Raw genomic sequence first — 19,800 nt, forward strand, 5'->3', positions numbered from 1 at the left:
ATTTACTCAATTTTGTTATGGTGCACTAAAATGCTACAATCATTTGTTTTCTCAATTACCTACACTCAGTACTCAATATAATGGCAAAGTGAAAACAGAATTTTAGACAATATTGTAAATGTATAAAAAGAAAATATCTGAAATATCAAACGTACAGAAGTATTCGGACCTCTTGCGACAGCACTTAAAATTCAGCTTAGGTGCCTCCCGTTTCCCTTAATCACTTCTGAGATCTTTCTGCGCCTTGGTTGGAGTCCACCTATGGTAAATGGTATTGGACATGGTTTGGAAAGGCACACACCTCTCTATAGAAGTCCTCATAGCTGACAATACATATCAGAGCAAACACCAAGCCATGAGGCCAAAGGAACTGCCTGCAGAGCTCAGGGGATAGGATTCTGCTGCATTGAAGTTTCCAAAAGAACAGTGGCCTCCATAATTCTCAAATGAAAGTTTAGCACAACAGGACTCTTCCAAGAGCTGGTCACCCAGCCAAACTGAGCAAGACATGACCCAGAACCTGATGGTCGATCTGAATGAGCTCCAAAGATCATCTGGGGGGATGGGACTAAGTTCAAGAAGGACAACCATAACGTCAGCCTTCCACAGATCTGTGCTTTTTGGCAGTGGTTAGATGGAAGTCTCTCTTCTCAAAAAGGCAACCAAAGGACTGACTGTGACTAGATTCTGTTTGGTCTCAATTCTAAATGTTGCCTGTAAGAAACCAGGCACCACTCATCACCTGCCCAATACCATCCCAACAGTGAAGCATGGTGGTGGCAGCATTATGCTGTGAAGGTGTTTTGGTTTTTTTTTTAGCAGCAGGGACTGGGAGACTGGTCAGAGTTGCGTGAAAGCTGAATGGTGGTTCAACTAAGTACTATGTATAGGGTCTGAATACTCAGTAATGTGATTTCAGTTTGTTTCTTTTTTTTTTAATACATTTACTAAATTGTCTAAAATTCTGTTTTCATTTTGTCATTACAGAGTGTAGATTAATAGGAAAAGAAGAAAACATTTGTAGCAACAGGCAGCAACATATCAAAACTGAAAAAGTGAAGGGGGAGTCTGAATACTTTTTAAAGCCACTGTATATGTTCTGTACTGTGTATTTGGCACAAATTGTGTAATTTACCAAAACAATTTATTATAATTAGCATTACATGGCTCCATTAAAGTCCCTTCATGTCAGACATTCTACACAGTAGTTGCTCTGATAGTGTAAAACCAGTGTTCTGAAATGTCTGTTGAACTTAATTCACAGTATGCAGACCTTGTTCACATCATTTATACGACAATACTGGGAATCCAGGTAAACCTGTTTGATGAGTGCAGAGATCAATTTGAACCAGCAGCACTATGCAGCTAATCAGTGAGCTATTGACCAGTGTTTAGAACTTCTGATTGGAAAAACTTCTGGAATTCCCAGATGTCATAAAAAACCAAAGGGTTGATAACCAGTACCAGAGTTAGTACTGCATTATCCCGCTTGATAAAAAAAAACAGGCAGGATATGTGGCAGACATCTCTTTTACTGGGCTAATAGTTTAAAATGCTTGCAGTGCCATTGTGCCAGCAAACGTTCATAGTTGTCATGGCTTTTTTTGCTACTTTTAGTTATCATCTTCAGTGGCGCCAGTCTTTTGGCCTTTACTGCCAAGGTAAAATGAAAGTATCTGTGAATAGAAGGTCTGGCCCATTAATCATTGATGTTCTGCTTTAGCGGAGGCAAATGATCTGTCTTCTACTTATGGCAGCAAATATAGGTCAGTAACACTATATCTTCTAAATTCATGTCATCTAGTTTCACACACACAATACTCCTCGGGTGCATAATTAGTCTTATATTTGTATACTAGAAAGGCTTAAAACCACTTTATAATTGTGTTCACTCATGCTTGATAATTTACTTGCAGAAATGAGAAGGTAGAACATAACCACAGTCTCCCTATTTTTCAGAAGTGTATCAAGCTCCATCAGTCAGATATTTTTATACATGTACCCAGCAGTCTTAAATGTCTCATTGTACAGTATACAACCATTTTTTTTTTTTTTTCCCCAAAAACCCTCGGAGAAATGATGGGAACCATAAAAGTTTTTTAGCCATAGAAGAATGGCCATTACACATCCAACTTAGTTTTGTGATGTAGAAAATCCAATCTCGAGTTCAAACTGTATTAATGCAGGATGACCTACCCTATAGGGTATACCATGAACATTCATTTTTATTCTTTACATGAAGAATCCAGCTGACATGTACTGTATATGTCAGAAGACCTGGCATGAGGACTGTATAGGACATCCAACTGGAATCATTTTTGCAGCAAAAAATAAAATAAAAAAAACTAGGTTGGCTGGAGAAAAACTTTGTCTTTTATATAGCTTAGAATTAACCAAACCGATCTCAATGCCATAAAAAGTTTATTTTTTTTCTATTTGGGAGTTTTAAAATGTTTCAACACTCTGTGTTACATTTATTATACAGGGAGAGCGAGACCCCCCCTATAAAAGTCTCAACAGGTATGCTGAACCAAGCATGGATATCAGCATCCTCAAGACGTTATAGGTCCATTCAAGCATACACATCGTGGTACCCAACTTTAAGACATGCCAATTCATCAATACTTTTGTGGCATGGTACATCCCAACACACTATACAGTAACGGCGAGCATCTTTGCTTTTATAATCATAGCCACTGTATTGCTATAATATTTGTTGCAAATTTATGAATTTTATGTTGCTCCCCAGGAGGTACACAGACAATCTACCCAGAATTGACAATTGTTTATGGACTGCTGTCAGCATTACGTGACTTATGTCTTCTAAACCTTGTCTCACTAGCAGCAAGATTAAATATGTCCTCCATTACTGAATAGTCTGTCATATTTATACCAACATAGGATACCAAAGGTCAACAAAACCGTATTATGGGAGCAGATAAAAAAGTACAGTTAGAAATAAACGTACATCACAACTGGTATTGTATAATATGTCCACAGTTCAGTATTTTTATTTCATGTTTTATTTTATTTTTTTTTTTTAAATCTGTCATCTCAAATTGCACAAACAAAACTGAACAGCATTTTATTTGTAATGTTGTTGCTTAAATTCTCTCCTCTGTACACTCAAAACAGTGACCTAAGAACACCACAATATCCAACATACATAAACCTCAGGGGATAGGAGAAGGGAAGTACACAGACTGGAATTATGGTGCCTTCTTCGTTCCTGAATGAAATGGTCCCACAAAAAAAGCACAGGATACAGCACAACATAGGGCCATCTGTTCATCATGGAGTGAGCTACACACACTAGCATTATCTAAATGCGCAAATGAGTATTCCCTTACGCCAATGGTTTTTCCATAATGCAACATTGTTTTGTATGTTGCTAAAATTAATAGTTTTATGAGCTGCACAACAAAACTGTAATAGAACATGGAGATTAGTGTTCTTTTGTCATCGGCAGTCTTGCATGTGGAAATAGAAACTTTTTTCTTCAGAATATACAAGTAGATATATGTATTTAGATAAGACAGTACATAAGCTGCTTACATACATCAATTTTGAGAGATTCAATATTAAGTTTTCTAACACTACAGAGTGCAAATCAGAGATTCTTCACATAGACTGTTAGCTTTGTTAACCCTTTTGCTGCCAGTGTTTCTACACCATATATTTTAGAATGTATTGCAGGTCCTGTGAGGGGTCGCGAAGAATGCGTTAGCGAACCTCTGCAATAGCCAAGGCTTCCAAACCTATCCTAGACGCACATCCCCAGTTACTGGAAAGGTTACAAGCAGCCCTCAGTAAAATAAAGGGAAAAAAAAAACACAAAAACACAAATAAAAAAATAGAAAGCCCACTTAAAGCATTGAAGTACTATGCCCATTAAAATAATCATCATATATTTGGAGAATATGGAATGTGAACAAAAAGAATTTAAAGTGGTGTGATCCATATGTTGTAGAAAATAAAACTGTCCTTCATGAAACAAAGGGATTTTGGAGCTCTTCCCTGGTAAGGGTCAAGAGGCGAAAGGAGGACGGTGAAGTTTCTGTAAGAAAATAGCCCAGGTTCAGAGGTTGCAGCTCTTGTTTTACATGCCGTATCCAAATCCAGGTTGGGGTTGCCCGTATGTAGGTGCAGTATAGCCATAACCAAATGCCGCTTGGGGAGGTACTGGGACACTGGGTCCTGCAGTCAGCATTAGCTGAGGCTGGCCTGAAGAATTGAAAAAGATATGTGAGGATTCAAAATGCCAATATACCAGAAACATTTCTTATCAAAAAAATATTCAGGGCTACAATAACTAATTTCTTATCCCCCATTTTACAATAGTGCATATAGGTATTACACTTTCAGCTTTGCTTTAACACACATAAGCATCATTTACCAGGCTTTAGGTTGCAACATACAATGACAAAACAAAAACAAAAACAAAAAATCAGGTCCTTTCCTCATTTATTTCCTGCACAGGCAGGAAAGCCCTACCACATCCTCATCTATATCTCTTGCTAGACCTAGACAGTTATATTTTTGTCTGTAAAATAACATTTGGAGCTCACAGTTTTAGGAAAATCAATTAGCCATATATAAAATCAACACTACATAGTAGTGTCATCAATAGATTCATCTAATTTGCTGACATTAACCCCATCAAAATATTTATTTCTAGCCCATAAAAGAGGAGTAAAATAATATAATAGTATTTTAGGGATAATTACCATAAACAATTGGCTGTGTCTCTGTTGCTTGTTCCTCCTCTTTTCTGAGTGATTCAGAGGCATCCAGCTTGTCAACCTTGAAAAAAAAAAAGTTGGTAAAATAATGAGTTAGATCTTCGGGGTTTCTATGGTTTGATGTGCTTCCTAAGTAAAAAGACTAGAAAATGTGGAAAAGCCTTAAGATTCCTCTCTCATGGAGGCATGTACTACAGCGTCTTGTAACAACAATTATTAAATATATGTTCATGTAAAACATTTAATATGACTTACCAATGCCAACATCTAACTTGGTAAATAATCTAAAATAAAATATCACAAAGACAAGCAATAGTAGGGGGATGGGTGGCATTCCTTTAGATAATAAGGTTTTGAATGTATAAAAGTATAATGAATATCACTGGCCATAACAAAACCAGTAACTGAAAACCAAGAGCTGAATTTCTTTTCTCTAAACTAGCTTCAGTTACAGAGTCCATCCATATGATGCTTTCTAAAACCTGTTCCTCCGTAAGGAAGATCAGAAAACCAAAAAGACATGCAAGCAATTCTCAAACACTGTACAATATGGTTAATAGTTTCAGTCACAAAAAAACAATAACAACTGTTAAGAAGATTATTTTGTAGACAAAACATCATCGTAACAAAAAAAAAAAAAAAATGACCCTGACCTCAGTCCAAAGTCAAATTCTTCCTTCTGTCTGATCATGCCTCATGTGTGCTTCACTGCGATGTTCGATATAAACCTAACTGAGCAGCAATCCCTACAGAAGTATTCACTAACAGCTAGAACACTGAGCCTCATCTTGAGAGGTCTGCAAGAATGAGGTAGGTAGAAGTGCCACAATTTAAAAGTATTGTATCTTCATTGTTGGCTGACCATTGTCCACTCTCTCCAAAACTTGATGAGAAAAAATTCTGGAAGACGCCACCTAAACAATTTGTGTGCGTGTTCCTACACCTTATGCAAGCAAAGCATTCTACACAACCATTGGAACGTAATGTTATTTAGGTTAATGATAGGTCATAACAAATGATCCTGATCTTTTATCACAGTACAGCAGTTTACATCACTCAATCCAGTGGTGACAAAAATGACCCAATAAGCACAAGGTTTTGCTGCAGGATTTTATGAACACACACAAACATGCTCAAATGCATGACAAGCAAAATGTCTCAGAAAACACTTACTATGGAACATGGTATTTCCATTTGGGGGATATATAAAAAATCTTAAAAAGATGTTCCATGCACACAAATCATCTTGTTAAAATAAAAAGAATGTAACACGTCTTTTCCTTTATCATAAAATAATCTCTTTAAAAAAAATTCTGCAACAGCACACCTGTAAGGGTGGCTTAAAGAAATGATGAAAAAACACAGGAAAGAAGCCTTCTCTGATGTGCCTCCATCACTGGGCAAACCAGCACCATGCCCCTTTAAAATATAGGCTGGATTTTGGAACTTAAAAACATTTGTAAACTGCACAGTTCAGGAAATTTGCACTTTGTGAGAAACATCTAATATTGCATTTTGGAAGAAAATATTGGTTTTATTTAGACTTTTTTTTTTTTTTTTTAACAGAAACAGTAGCTTGCCTTGGCTGGAGTAAAAGCACCAGCGGGTTGATATGATCGTTCTATTTCAGCATCCAAATATGAACTACAGGTTTTGTAACCCTCAGTGTGAATGACTGGTTATGGTCAAACTGGAACACACAGTCATAAAATACTGCCAGGGTAAACACGTAAGTCTAAAAGCTGCTGGAACATAGATAGGTAATTTCAATGGGCTGTAGGAAAATTGACAGTATAAGGGTTAGCAATCAGCAGTAGTTAAGCATTCCCAACTGGTGAGGTTTCCTTCTGTGGACTATGGACTTTTTACTAGTTGTTAATGAAATGACAACAGCCATCACTATTACACCAGCCATAGAATCAACTCTCTCTCTATTTAGAATATAGTAAACAGTGGCCAAAAGGTTGCTAGTTAAATTTGGAGGTCAAACTAGCATGTGACAAACTTGTATTAGGTTATGTGACCTGAATAAAATCATTACACCCTTACAGAAAAAAGTACACACAAACTGCAGATATTCTGAATTACTAAAATTTCACCAACTCCTTCCTTTCCTCAGAAACCTGGAATATTTTATCCATGTAAATGGATTACCAGTAGGGTTAGTAAGGACACGCTGTTAAAGGCTTTTCCACAGAAGCTGCAGAGCTAAGAGAACGCCTAGTGAGACATGCATTCAATGTTGTTTGTGTGTTAGGTGTAAAAATGTGTGCATGAAAAGAAAAAGGCGACAAACTAAAGCAAGAAGTGGATTCTGTCCATGGAGTTTGCCATACATGTTCCTAATATACTAAGGCTAAAGCAATGCTTGCTCCAAGCTGCAAAAACATAGTGATGCATTTACAAAAGCTGTCAGACATGCTCATCAGGGCAAATCAAAAAACAGTTGAATTGTCAGTATTGTTTCACACAAACACACGCTCATAATTGGAGGACCGGACACAGAAGGACGTTTTCCTGATGTACTTTAAGTCATTTTACTCTGTTAATAACAAACATCCTTTTTCAAAATACTGCAAATATATAGAGTTATGTTTTTTCCAATGGGAAAATCCCAGCAAACTCTGTTGCATCACAAACACGCCAACAAGTGGTGAGGCCGTGCATCCCCAGGTTGAGAACGAACAGGCTATTAGCTGCTGCATATTCAATTGTGAACTTATAAAAAGCAAAATGATCACATCCCTTTTTACTGACTGGCAGTCGTATGGCGATCTGTTGCTTGGTACCCTTGTCAGCTAGTCATAGCCTGCAAATTATCTATGCAACAAATTTTAAATCAAGTATCTGTTCTTTCAACTTCCGACCCAAAGAGGCATCGTTTGGTATAAAGTTGTGCCCAAACAATGGACCTTATTTCACAAGAATTTGACTGGAATCTCCTGAAAGCTGACCTACAGTGTAAACACAACCACTTACTCCCAACCCTACCCCTGGCAAACATACAGAACACAAAAGTTCCAAGGCCTAGGCATGTGATCACCTGATTTTAAATTAAGCAGCTTGGTCATGACCCTCAGGCAGAGGTGGCCAATCAATAGCTCTGCCTGAACTCTGATCCTCCCCCTCATCTAAGACCTGGTGCCCAAATGCCTAATCTAAATGGCTGCCTTGGGAATTATGTGAGGTACAGTTCCCAAGTGAATACTTTCTTTGATGATTTTTTATTATAAAAAAACAGCAAGAGGTAGGTGGTCAGGAGAGGGTTGTATTTTCACAATAAGTTAGCTTTACCTGAGACTTCAAACATTTACCAGATAACATAGAATAGCCAATAACACTTCTGATACTTGACAATAATACCAAGTTCATTTCTAAATAACAGCAGGAAAAAATCACTTCTGTGACTACTTTTTGCCTACTGTCATCAAATTATTAAAATACTAGGAACTGGATCACAGTTCAAGGTTAGTGGCAAAACTGGCAATTCTGAAGGATAATTATTTTTAAATGCAAATCTAAACAATATAATTGAATAAAGAAAAGATTGGCTAGCACTGTGGGAATGTTCAACTTTTATATACCTACTTTGGATGCCACGTTCAGCCATTGTCAGGTAAAGGGTAAGCAAGTTTTGCGCGGGTATGCACATTTGGTGCTTAGCATTTCCTAAGCATTGATATGATTTAAAAAATGATAAGAGTGTAACACTAGGAAAATGGCAAAATCGGCCACTATTACAAATTCTGAGTTTGGAATACCCCAAACAAGCACATTCAACCAGGGTTCCTCCAGAGGTTGCTAGGCACCAATGATCTTTTTGGCTAACTGTCAGGGTGACATTCTTCTCACTGACAACCACCTAATGAATGTACTGTGAGCTGTGGATATTTTATACTCAGGGGTTCCCTAAAACCTAAAAATTGTTGCTGTAGCACATAAAGTAAAAATGTTATGTGTAAATCTAAGCAATATGTTCTGTCTACTTCATTTTGATCAAATAAATTACTATATGCTGCCAAATTAATTTCATGCCAACCAATAGTCATAATTATGATCTTGTACATCTAGTATTTACACAGAAATTTCCTTTCCTGTTCATGTGATTGGATTATTTTTCTTTTATTTAAATGCTGTGACTGATCATAGAAAGCATATCCTCAAACTAAAGAACTATGGAATAGAGAACTGATGGCACATTTTAATTGCTGCGTTACATCAGAAATCTCTTGATATGCTGATAGTGACACACCAAAGCAAATTACTTTCTGCATTTAAGATCCTTCAGATTTTTAAAATGGTGAGCCATTTTTCCCATTAGCAACTGTGAGCCAATGCCTTGTGCCTTTCCTGATTACAGTAGATTAGCCAATTAGTAGTGACACACTAAGAGACCTAGTGCTAACTAATTTAGTTCATTTAGTTAAATGCCAACAGAGGCTTTAAGTAAATGCAGGTCAGGAAAGAAGGAAAGTAGAAGCAGTAGTGATAATTAAGGATGGGTAGTGGGAAACGCATGCAGATTCTTTAGACTTAGTCTTCCAGGTTTAAAGATGGAATACAAGAATCAACTTTCACCTTTTCCTTTATTGCATCAACCTGCAAAGGAATTCAAAGGGTGCAGCTTAGAAAATCAAATTTCACATTAAGCATAAAAAAAGGAAGAATAAGCAAAGAAAACAAAATGCAGCTGTTAGAAAGAAAAAGAAAAAAAGAAGAAAGGGGGTAAAAAAAAAAAAAAAAACATCACAAAAAAATAACTGAAATGGTGTGCTGTGGTCACCTCACTGCGCTTTAGGAATGACAAGTGCTTTTCTTTACACTGTTAGTACAGAGAATATGAAATAGCCAAGAAAATGTTATCATAAATCTGAAATGGAAATCTGTGGATTGTAAACCGATTATATACATCTTCATTCCTGCGCTGTACACCTCAAACAATGGCTGCATGCAGCTTTTTCTATATACAGTGACTTGTCTGCTTGTAGGTGAAATAATAGACCAATTACCATTATCATGAAGTTATCAAAAATGTTTGTGCATTCATTTCTGTAAAGGAACCCTGTTAGGAAACAAGAGGGCTGCCAATTGCTGGCTTGATGTGAGCTTCAGACCTAAATGAGTATCATCATTTTAAAATGTAGCATCAGTTTATCTGCACATGCTGAAAAATGAAGCAATGACATGGATGACAGTTCTGCACTCCAAAAAAAAAAAAAAAAAACTTTTTTTTTTTTTTTTTAAGCCTGCAATATTTAGTTGATTATTCTGACTGCAAAAAAAAAATATCCCCAACACCTGTTTCTTATTTCTTTATTTAAGGCTTAGTCTACATGGAATGTTGGGACGGTTTTTTTGAGCACTTAATATGCACATTTTGAAAGGTGGGAAACTGCGATAAAAACGCGGCATAGGCGTTTTCCAGCATTTTATAGGCAAGCTTTAAAAAGCTAATACAAGTGCATATAAACGCAATAGGAATGTTTACATTCGTTTTTAAAAAACGTCTATGTAGACCCAGCCTAAATAGTAATATATCCTTAGGTTTTCACCAGCAGATAGCAGTGCAGGTGAATTCCTGAAATGAGACTAAACCTTGGAACTGTCTGAGAATGGAAACCCCTCTGGTAATATACAAATATTGTGCAAGAAGAGAAACCTTACACATCTCATAGAATAGTAAATTATATAGTACTCTCTTGATAGCTATACCTCAAGTTTTTCTAATTTTATTTGTGACCGTGTTGTATTATAAAATGTGCATGACATCAGTAAGGGATTTATGTGATATTAACGAACATCTAGAAAAAGGTGCTATTCACAGTTAACCTAGTTTGGCTATGTGTGCGGGGCAGCAAGTGGCAGAAATGAAGGCAATTGTATGGTGAGATTTCCATATTGTGGAATTATGTACATAGACACTGGCAAAACATTTTGGGCCTACAGCTTTTGTCACAGCTCTGTGTAAAATGCAGAGCAACTAGTGTTGGATAAAAATACAGTAGTATTACATGTAGTAGGAGCCTGAAAATTTCATGTATGTAAAATCTATGTAAATGTAATGATCTATTCTATTTTAAGACCACAAAGGAGAAAAAAAATCAATTTCTTTTGAATACAAAAATAATTGTAATACTCAAAGCTAAAGTGTAAACATACCTATCCCTTTATAAAGAACTGGTCATGTAAGATTGATTGTTACCGTTAGCTATTTCTAGCAATAAGGAGTTTGTCTGTATTGCGCCTGAGTTGCCAGTTAAAATCATCATTTAACCTCCCGGGCAGCTCATTTCTGTCTGGACTGATATGTCTAAAAGCGGTACATTGTCTTTCATTTTTTTATTTTACAGTATAATAAAGTTTGAAACACAAAATCATGTCAAAATAATAAAATAAATACATTTTCAAAAAATGTATTTATTACATTTAATAAACTTTGACATGATTTTGTTTCAATCTTTATTATACTCATACTAATATATTATACTGTAAAAATAAATTTTCATGTAAGACAATCTATAGCTTTTAGATATATAAATCCAAAGTATTGCATTCAATACAGTTATTTTGTATTGAATGCAATACAAAATAATTTGAAATTCCCGCTGTGCTCCTAGCAACGGCTGTACGCACCAACGTCACCGGGAACTCCTGGGGACCGCCAGCACACTTGACAAAGAGGACACGGCCAGAGGATGGGCAGGACACTGGTGGACACTGATGGGACCAGCTAAGTCTATTTTTTACTTTTTTTTAGCTATCCCGAGTGTGGCTCGGGGTTACCGCTTTGAGGTTTTTTTTTTTTTTTTACTCCAAGTCACACTCCGGCTTACTATTTGGGAGGTTATGTGACCATTTCCATATCTCTAGATTGTCTACTGAAAAGTGAAATGTGCTGTGTAAGGACCCTTAAAGTTGAAAATGGTATTAAACAATAAAAAAAAAAGGTGCAAGTTATCTGAAGAAGGCTATATTTATTGACGAAGTTAACTTAAATTTATTGGTACATATGAACACATTATAATGCAGGTTGAGTGTAGCAGTGTGAATTCTCTTACATGTTAAAACTGTTGTATAGGTATACAAATCTGTTTGATGAAAAGCTGCTTGCTATTGCTGGGAATGACCAAGTAGGTTAACCAAAGCTAGTTTTTTTGTTTTTGTTATTCCTCAATTTTTTTAGCCTATTAGAGGTCTGCCCTCAGTCGTTTTCAAATTTAAAACTACTTATATCTAACACTCCTAGACATTTCATAATTTGATGATGTATGCAAAATACATACTCAGTTTATATAATTTAGGAGCTCAGTATCATATTCCTGGCAACTTCATGCTGAATTCCCTACTTTAGAAAATTATCTTTTTATTCTATTGCTCGTTAGTTCTGTAAATGGAACCTTCAGTTATGACTATCGCTGAAAATGTTATACCCATGTAATAAAGGAATGTATAAAAAAAAAAAAAAAATAATAATAATAATTTGGAGTGTCTGCCAAAGATGTTATTTTAACAGTATAGTTACATGGTGTACAGAAGTTAACCAAGCTTCTTCATTACTACACTTTAGCAGCTCTTTAATGCTTACCTTGGATAAGTACTCCCTCATAACTTGAATGAAGTAGGGCATGGCAAAGTCCATAATGTTGTGCCTCCATGCTGTTTCAAGGACAACATCTGGCCGCAGCAGGTCATAGCAGGTAAAAAGACAAGCGGCAAAGCACTCTTTCTTCCCTTCAACTAAAAACCACTGCAGAAGCTCCTCTGCCAGTTCTGTGTCTTTTGATTCAGAAGCATACTGCATAGCATCCTGAAAGAAAAAAAAAAAATGATGGGGTCACAACCCACACTTTCTCTGCCATACAATTTTTGCTGTATGAATGGTGCCCTATTACTGTATCACAATTACAAGGGACATTCTTACAGCAGAAAAAAATACTTGTCAATAAAACAAGAAATACAAATAAAAGAAATTGTCACAATGCTAGTTATCAGAACAGTTGGCAAATAGCCTGAACTGAAGAAACATTCCTATGTTTTATAGTGAAATCAAACAGCAATTTGACAAACAATCCCTCACTTTATTTCTTTTAGTGTTTTCACCACTGCTCCTTTGTAGAGCCTCAAAGACCTTTAGACTAAAGCAGTCAATCATTTTAACTTCTAAAATTGGTGCTGCTCCAAACTGGAGATTTTGCAATTTGCTAAGCCTGCATTGAATAGAACAAAACTAACAAACAAAAAAAACAATTTATAGTCAATCTATAAATAACTATATAGAGATACTGTAATGTATATTCTGAATCATCCTAAAGCAATAAAACTTCTGACAGCCAGAAGTTCAAACCTCTCTCAACTTTCAAGCCCACATTTCTCCAATGTAAGGAGAGTGGCCTTGTTGGCCACAAAGGTAACCTTACTGGACTAGATTTTGACACATAGATCAAGACATTGGGAACACACCTTATACAGTCTGTCTTTCTTGCACAGCTCCACACTCTGTTTCCAGCGATTATTACCCTTGAAGAGGTATGCTGCAATCCTTCTGAATTCAATCAGTTCATGTTTTTCCAAACGTTGAGCAAGAGAAATATTGTCAAAGTTGTCATATGCATCTATGGATGTACGGAGGGCCTTTAAAAACAAAAGAATTTTTTAAATATAAGGAAAAAAAAATCTAGTAGAAAAGAACAGAAATGTACAAACATGAATTAAAAAAAACAAAAACACTTGGTACCTGGTAGTCCTCTTCTGTTATAAAGAGGTTGTTCAGAGACTCATTCACTGATTTGTTGTTATGGTTCTGCACTGAACGAAGGTATGGTTTCACTAGTGGAAGCTGCTTTACCTTTAATTAGAAAACAGATCTTTTAAGAGCCTTACATAAACTCCCTAAAATAATTTGATAAATACATACAAAAATCTTAGCTTTAGGTGGGCAGGAAGTAGAAGATTATAATTTACCTTTGAAAAGTAATTGACTGCACGAGTGTGGTCCAGTCTAGGGGACAGCACCATCAAGAGGTCATTTAGAAGCAATGGTTTGAATTCCAAGTAGAATTGTATTGCTCTGTAATACAGTTCCACGTTGGCCACCTACAAAAAAAGAACGAACAAAAACAAAGTTTACACATACTCTTTAAAATACTCTATAAAGAACAGACTTTGAAAAAGACTGAAAGAAAAGGGATTTGCAGTACTTACTTTTAAATGTTAACTGAACGTCTTGCAAATATTTTTATGAAGGATTTAAAAATTGGAAGTTCTGCTTTGACTAAAATAAAAAACATGCCCATAATATAGTAAAATAGATTATTACCTTAGTTATGATGTCTTTAAACTGTCCTTCTTTCCATGCATCTGTAGGATGACTCATCATTGTAATAATGGCATTGTCATACTCCTCATATTTATCATATAAAAATACCAATTCTGACCACAAGTGAGCTTGTTCTGCTGCCCTCAGAACCTGTAAAAAGGAGTTAATGCCATTGTTTACAAAATTCTTACATCTTGACCAGAGTCCATACTCTGAAAATTTACACCATCAAGCTGAACACAGAAATTGGTACTACCTTGGGGATGTTGACCCTGGACCAAAACAGCTCCAAATGCTCCCTCATTTTCTGTGGTTTGAACTTAGAATACAGAATGGCTAGCTCTGTAAACATTCCCATGTGTGCACGTTCCAGGCCTAGGGCTGCCTCAAGCATAGTGATCAGCTCTTCAAAATAGCCACGGTCCTGTTGTTAAAATAAAATTTAATGGCACGAATGTTTAAAAAAAAATAAAAATAAAAAAAATTATGTTCGCCACTGCATTGCCTGCTTACCTGATAGTAATTTATTAACTCCTCCAGTTCATCAGCATGTACCACAATGTGAAGACCACACATCTGGGCAAGACGGAATTCTTTACCATCCACACAAGCAAAACAAACCTTACAAAAAGGAAAAAAAAAAAAAGGTGAATTTCGCACATGTTTCTAAACAAGCCAAAGGTGGACAGAATTATATTAAATTTAGAAGCCAGTGGTCAAACACAACATAGCATATACAAATTACAACTAGCACCCAACTTATAAGTAACATTAGATTATAATATAATCACCTCTTTCCAGGTGCGAGTGCTGTTTGCCTTTCTAGCACCATCCACGGCAGCCTGATACTCTCCTAGGTGAACAAGGGTGGACGCCAAACGGCCAAAATTTGAAACATTGTTGTAGAGCAGCTTAGCAGCATCATACATTTTTTCATCATAGCAGCGATCACCAACCTAAAACAATATATATACATATATATTAATGTTGGCCTGCAAAATTATCTTAAAATGATAGAAACATGAACATAACACCAAATAATGTAAAGCGTTGAAAAGAATTTTGATTACATGAACTATGCATTTATTAAGAAGGAGATTTGCTGCCCGGTTTTCAGGAATTTTAAACTAGTCAAAACACACACACACACCTCTAGACTAGATTAAGACTAATATATTTTGTAAATTAGCAAAGAATATATACTTAATAAGCAAATCAAAAATGGGTATATTTAAACACTCTCAAATAACTGACATTTAAGCCAAATCAAAAGTTTGGGTATAAATAAGTGTCCTGGGAATCGGAAGGAAATATATTACTTACTTGTTGGATGTGGGCGTTGTTTGGTCCATTAATAAATTCCTCAAGCTCAGTGAGGCGGTTGGTTTTAGCCAGGGCAAAGATGAGCTCAGTTTCCACATAGGATTCCCTCGCCTTCTTTCGGGCCATCTGCAGGTATTTTACCAGCTCCTCCCAATTTCCTATGTAGCATCAAAAGTTAAAAAATATTTTTAAAAAATACACACCAACCATATAACAGACACGGCAAAAAACACATTTAAATTAATGATCATGGTCCTGAACTCTTGCAACTACTTATCCTAAATTGGGGAAGCCTGCCAGTACAGATGTAGCCTGGTACTGACAATTTCAATACCAAAATTCATGACATACAACATGTGAATTTAGTCATTAAAAAACCCAATGTGAAGTCAGGAATAGGGAGGCAGAAGCAGTTAATATTTCTTTTTCACACGTCCATCCCAAGTACATCTATAGCCATCCTCTTTTTCTATTTTGGATCAAAAGGGAACATTTAATACCTGTGAGAAAGTTTGGGTTTAGGAATACTAACATTCCTAAAATGAAATCATGCATGTAACTGTAGGGGAATTTGCAAACAAACAACTAAATATCGTAACCTACCACTGGCATCGGCGGCCTGCACTACCTCCATATAAGAAGAAGGATCATCGGCTTTAATATAAGAATCAATTGCTTCTTTAACCATTCCTTTCTGCAATTGTGCCTTTGCCAGCTGGCTCCAAACAGCTGGTTCATTACAGCGTTCAGCAAACTCATAAGCACGGTCTAAGTTTCCAATATGTTCAATCAAGACCTAAGGAACAAAAGATAAAAAAAAATTATTTTCATACCAAATTACTCTAAATAAAGAAAAGTCAGCAAGTGTCATACCTGTACAGCAGATGTGTTCACATCAAATTTCCTGAAAATGGCAAAGGCTTCCTCAAATAGCTCATTACTGATGGCAATATTTGCAATATCAGGAGCATCATAATTATCCAGGCGATTAATGTATTCCATGACTCTTGTACGATCAGCTTTAATAGCAGTCAGGATCAACAAGTTTTGGAGGTTCCTGTGAATTATACAGCCAAGTTAACATGTATCAAAACCCACGAACAACAACAAAAAAAAAAGTAATATATGGGTTTTAAGATCTGGTAGGTAAAGGATATTTATTTTACCTGTGTTCACTGAAGACAGAATTGTCCAAAACAATCTTCTCCAACAGCTCAATGAGCTCATTTGGTAAGTCTGCAGTCATGAAGGCTTTCACTGTGACAGACACTTCCTCAGGGTCTTGGGTTTCTGGCAATGCTGTCTGTACAACCTTTAAAAAAAAAAAAAAAAAAAAAAAAAAAGGAGGTAAACAATTATCTTTAAAGTGATTTTAAAGGGACCCTCCCCCCCCCCATTTTGGATAGACAAGTACAGCAATAAACGATATATATGTCATCTTTCCAAAGATAGAAAATTCTCCTCAGATACTTGTCACAGGGACCCCCCACAATTTCTGTCCTGAGGGAAACAAACATTATGGATGAGCTCTCCATTTCCCAGAGACATGGGGGAGGAAAAAAAAAAATAAAAAAGTGAATCTCCCTAATGAGAATACAGCAGGAGCAGTAAAACATCTAAACAAGAATTCTAACCATTTGATACTATTTGACAACACTTAAGACATTCATTTTTTTATGTCCAGTCCAGGCTGTTCCACTGAATTTTATTACATACCTGATCAATCAGAGGTCTTCTGTAGGGGTTGCTTTCTAACAATACACTGGCCCACAGTTCTGGATCTTTACGGCGTACCAGATACCTTGAAAGGCTTTTGAATAGAGAGTTTTCATTGCAAACCTAAGAAAAGCAGAAATACATTTATTTAACTTCAGACATTACTGTTCCTACATTAGTCAGCGTCTACATGGTATTTAAAACACAAATATTTAAAGCTAAAAGAAAAATGATCTAAAGTCCTGAAAAAGGATCATTACGGGAAACCTGTAGGGTGTGTATCAGACCTTCACAGAATCTCTTATGCATATTGCAGTTATGAGAAGTTACATTTAAAGTTATCTGGATGATTCAGAAAATTACATACATTGATTAGTTCCAGATCACACTGTCCTCGCTCATAAGATACACATGCCAGATGGGGATCTCTCTTTTCACAATACTTTCCAACAACACGGCTGTCGTAATATGGGTTTTCACGAAGGAAACGCTCTGGATTGTTGTTACTGTCAATGTAAATCTTTGCCAAAGCATTATGAGTAGCTGGTTCCTCGCAGCCCTCGTGTATTCTAGATTCCAACCATGGCAGAAGCAGCTTTAACCTGAGAACAACAGATATTGACCATTTTATCTTAGAAAATAGGAAGAGGTATGAACGTTTATTATATGATAGACCATTGCATGCACAAAACAGAAATTGAAGCTCTCTTCCTAAACCTACTCCAATTAATTTTTTGCAGAGCCATTCATGTCAGTGTGCATTTAAGATGGAAGACACCACTATAGATAAAGTGCAAATATACCTTAAGTGTTTCCTGTCAAAATGAAATTTTAAAGACATCCTCTATAACACCAAATAAATGTACAGTTAAAATGGTAAGCTCCTTTTAAAAGCAAGCATAATTATTATGGCCTAGCTATGGCAGACATCGGTAGCTACTTGCTGATTTAAAAAAAACAAAAAACACCAAAAGGCATACACAACTTGACATATATGCTATGTCCCATTTCAAAGTAATTTCTAACTGATATTTATCATTGCACTTTAGTATAAAATGCCCATTTGTAAGGCATCCCTGCACACATCGTAAATCTGATATACACCAAATGTTTACCGGTTTCGTTTCTCAACTTCAGCTACAAGCTCGTCAGTGGAGAATTGGCCCCTCACCACCAGGATAAGGCTCTTTATCACATCTTCAGAGCAATCCACATCTAGCAAGCCACCAATAACCACTGGCAACCGACTTGGATTAACCTTTAAAAAAACAAACGGCTGTTAGAATATTGTCAACAACTAATGATAGATGGTGGTCAAAAATTTATGTACAACCCTACTGCACTCAGCCAGCAGGATCAGCTGATGTGACCATAACAAGAAGGCTCTGCCAAGACTGGCAATACAGACAGGAGATGATGTGCAAATCAAAGCTTTTTTTTTAAAAAAAAAAAAAAAAACTTGTTTAAAGAGGAACGAAACTCAAAGTCCCCTAAAACAAAAAAATATTCACTACCTTTAATTCCGTAGCGCAGTCGATTAGTCCAGAGGTCTCTTCCATCGGGACCTGCAATGTCCCAGCATCCATGCGATCGGAATTTTTTTTTCACTTTTCACAAAAAGGCTCCTTTCACAAAAAGATGCTTGCTCGGGCATTAGCAGAAGGAGCACCCAAGAGCCTCCTGGGATGCATGATATAGGTATCCCGGGAGGCTTTGCGCTCCCAATTATTCTTGAACGCATTAGAGGGTGGTGCTGCACCCTTTTTGTTTTTTTTTTTAAAAAGGGTGTTGCACTTAAAAAAAACAAACAGAATTTTAACTTTACATTAAAGGTTTGTCCACCCTTTTATGTAAAGTGAAAATTGTGCATTTAGGTACGCTTTAAGCAGGACTACCTTTGACAGTGACTGACTAGGCAGATTTAGGGAATCCGTATAGTTTTTTGATTAACTCATATTATTTTGAAAATGTCAGGATCAAGAAATAATCTCCTCCTATTCATAAATACTTTATATTATGTAACATAAAAAACTGAGAAAACCAAGGCGGTTTTGAACCTTCAGCTACAAAATTAAAACACCTATCAGTGAACCTACAGATAAAAAGTTTACACTTATATATCTATATGTAATTGGTGATAGGATGTATAGACCAGGTCAGTAATTTTAAGTCAATAGTTAATCAACTGGGTAACCTGAAAAAAATAATTCAATGTGAACAGAAAGTATAAAAGGCTCAATCTGTTGCACTCAATTTAATTGATGTGGAATTCCTTTTTCCTGTGCAATCTAAATTTGTTTCCTTACAACCTATACCTTTTCTCATCGTGAGTTCCCAAGAGACTTGTATCAGAATAATAGTTACTGATGTAAGTTCTCTTCATACTTTTTACTTAGCTCTATTAAATAAGTGGCCCCCTATGACAAACTTGTTTTTCACCAATATTTCATTCTCTAGGGCGGTCACCCAAATAAGATAATTAGACCTGTTTTTAAACACTTCCAATTCATAAGAATTCAAGCCTGCACAGTAAGTTTGTATCTATTAACTATTATTGGAAACCATATTCTTAAAATCATGACTTTGCCTTATATATAACTTTATAAAATCATGCTGCCATTACATCTTTGTTGTTATTATAAGAATATAAGAATCTATTTATGTGTCCTTGTGTTCCTTGTTTATTGGAATGATATGATGATG

The 19,800-nt window shown here is 36.1% G+C and overlaps 1 protein-coding gene across 2 annotated transcripts in view; it reads right to left on the reverse strand.

Annotated features, from left to right (window-relative positions):
• Window positions 1-2,979: 2,979 nt before the first annotated feature.
• The window catches only part of CLTC (clathrin heavy chain), a 52,113-nt gene continuing 35,292 nt past the window's right edge, over window positions 2,980-19,800 (reverse strand). The window contains exons 16-33 of one of the 2 annotated variants that reach the window (XM_072417334.1): window positions 18,213-18,355; window positions 17,465-17,699; window positions 17,098-17,220; window positions 16,548-16,693; window positions 16,255-16,438; window positions 15,985-16,177; window positions 15,382-15,539; window positions 14,850-15,014; window positions 14,572-14,679; window positions 14,315-14,482; window positions 14,059-14,208; window positions 13,704-13,835; window positions 13,477-13,587; window positions 13,203-13,373; window positions 12,328-12,549; window positions 9,321-9,341; window positions 4,728-4,803; window positions 2,980-4,224 (exon numbers count right to left, since the gene is read on the reverse strand). In XM_072417334.1, coding sequence (XP_072273435.1) covers window positions 4,100-4,224; window positions 4,728-4,803; window positions 9,321-9,341; window positions 12,328-12,549; window positions 13,203-13,373; window positions 13,477-13,587; window positions 13,704-13,835; window positions 14,059-14,208; window positions 14,315-14,482; window positions 14,572-14,679; window positions 14,850-15,014; window positions 15,382-15,539; window positions 15,985-16,177; window positions 16,255-16,438; window positions 16,548-16,693; window positions 17,098-17,220; window positions 17,465-17,699; window positions 18,213-18,355 — 2,631 coding nt within the window. In that variant the 3' untranslated portion in view covers window positions 2,980-4,099. The remainder of the gene's footprint in view (window positions 4,225-4,727; window positions 4,804-9,320; window positions 9,342-12,327; window positions 12,550-13,202; window positions 13,374-13,476; window positions 13,588-13,703; window positions 13,836-14,058; window positions 14,209-14,314; window positions 14,483-14,571; window positions 14,680-14,849; window positions 15,015-15,381; window positions 15,540-15,984; window positions 16,178-16,254; window positions 16,439-16,547; window positions 16,694-17,097; window positions 17,221-17,464; window positions 17,700-18,212; window positions 18,356-19,800) is intronic. The other variant, XM_072417344.1, reaches the window with a different exon arrangement.

This window comes from Pyxicephalus adspersus, chromosome 1 (genome assembly GCF_032062135.1).
Source record: "Pyxicephalus adspersus chromosome 1, UCB_Pads_2.0, whole genome shotgun sequence".
In the NCBI taxonomy this organism is placed as follows: Eukaryota; Metazoa; Chordata; class Amphibia; order Anura; family Pyxicephalidae; genus Pyxicephalus; species Pyxicephalus adspersus.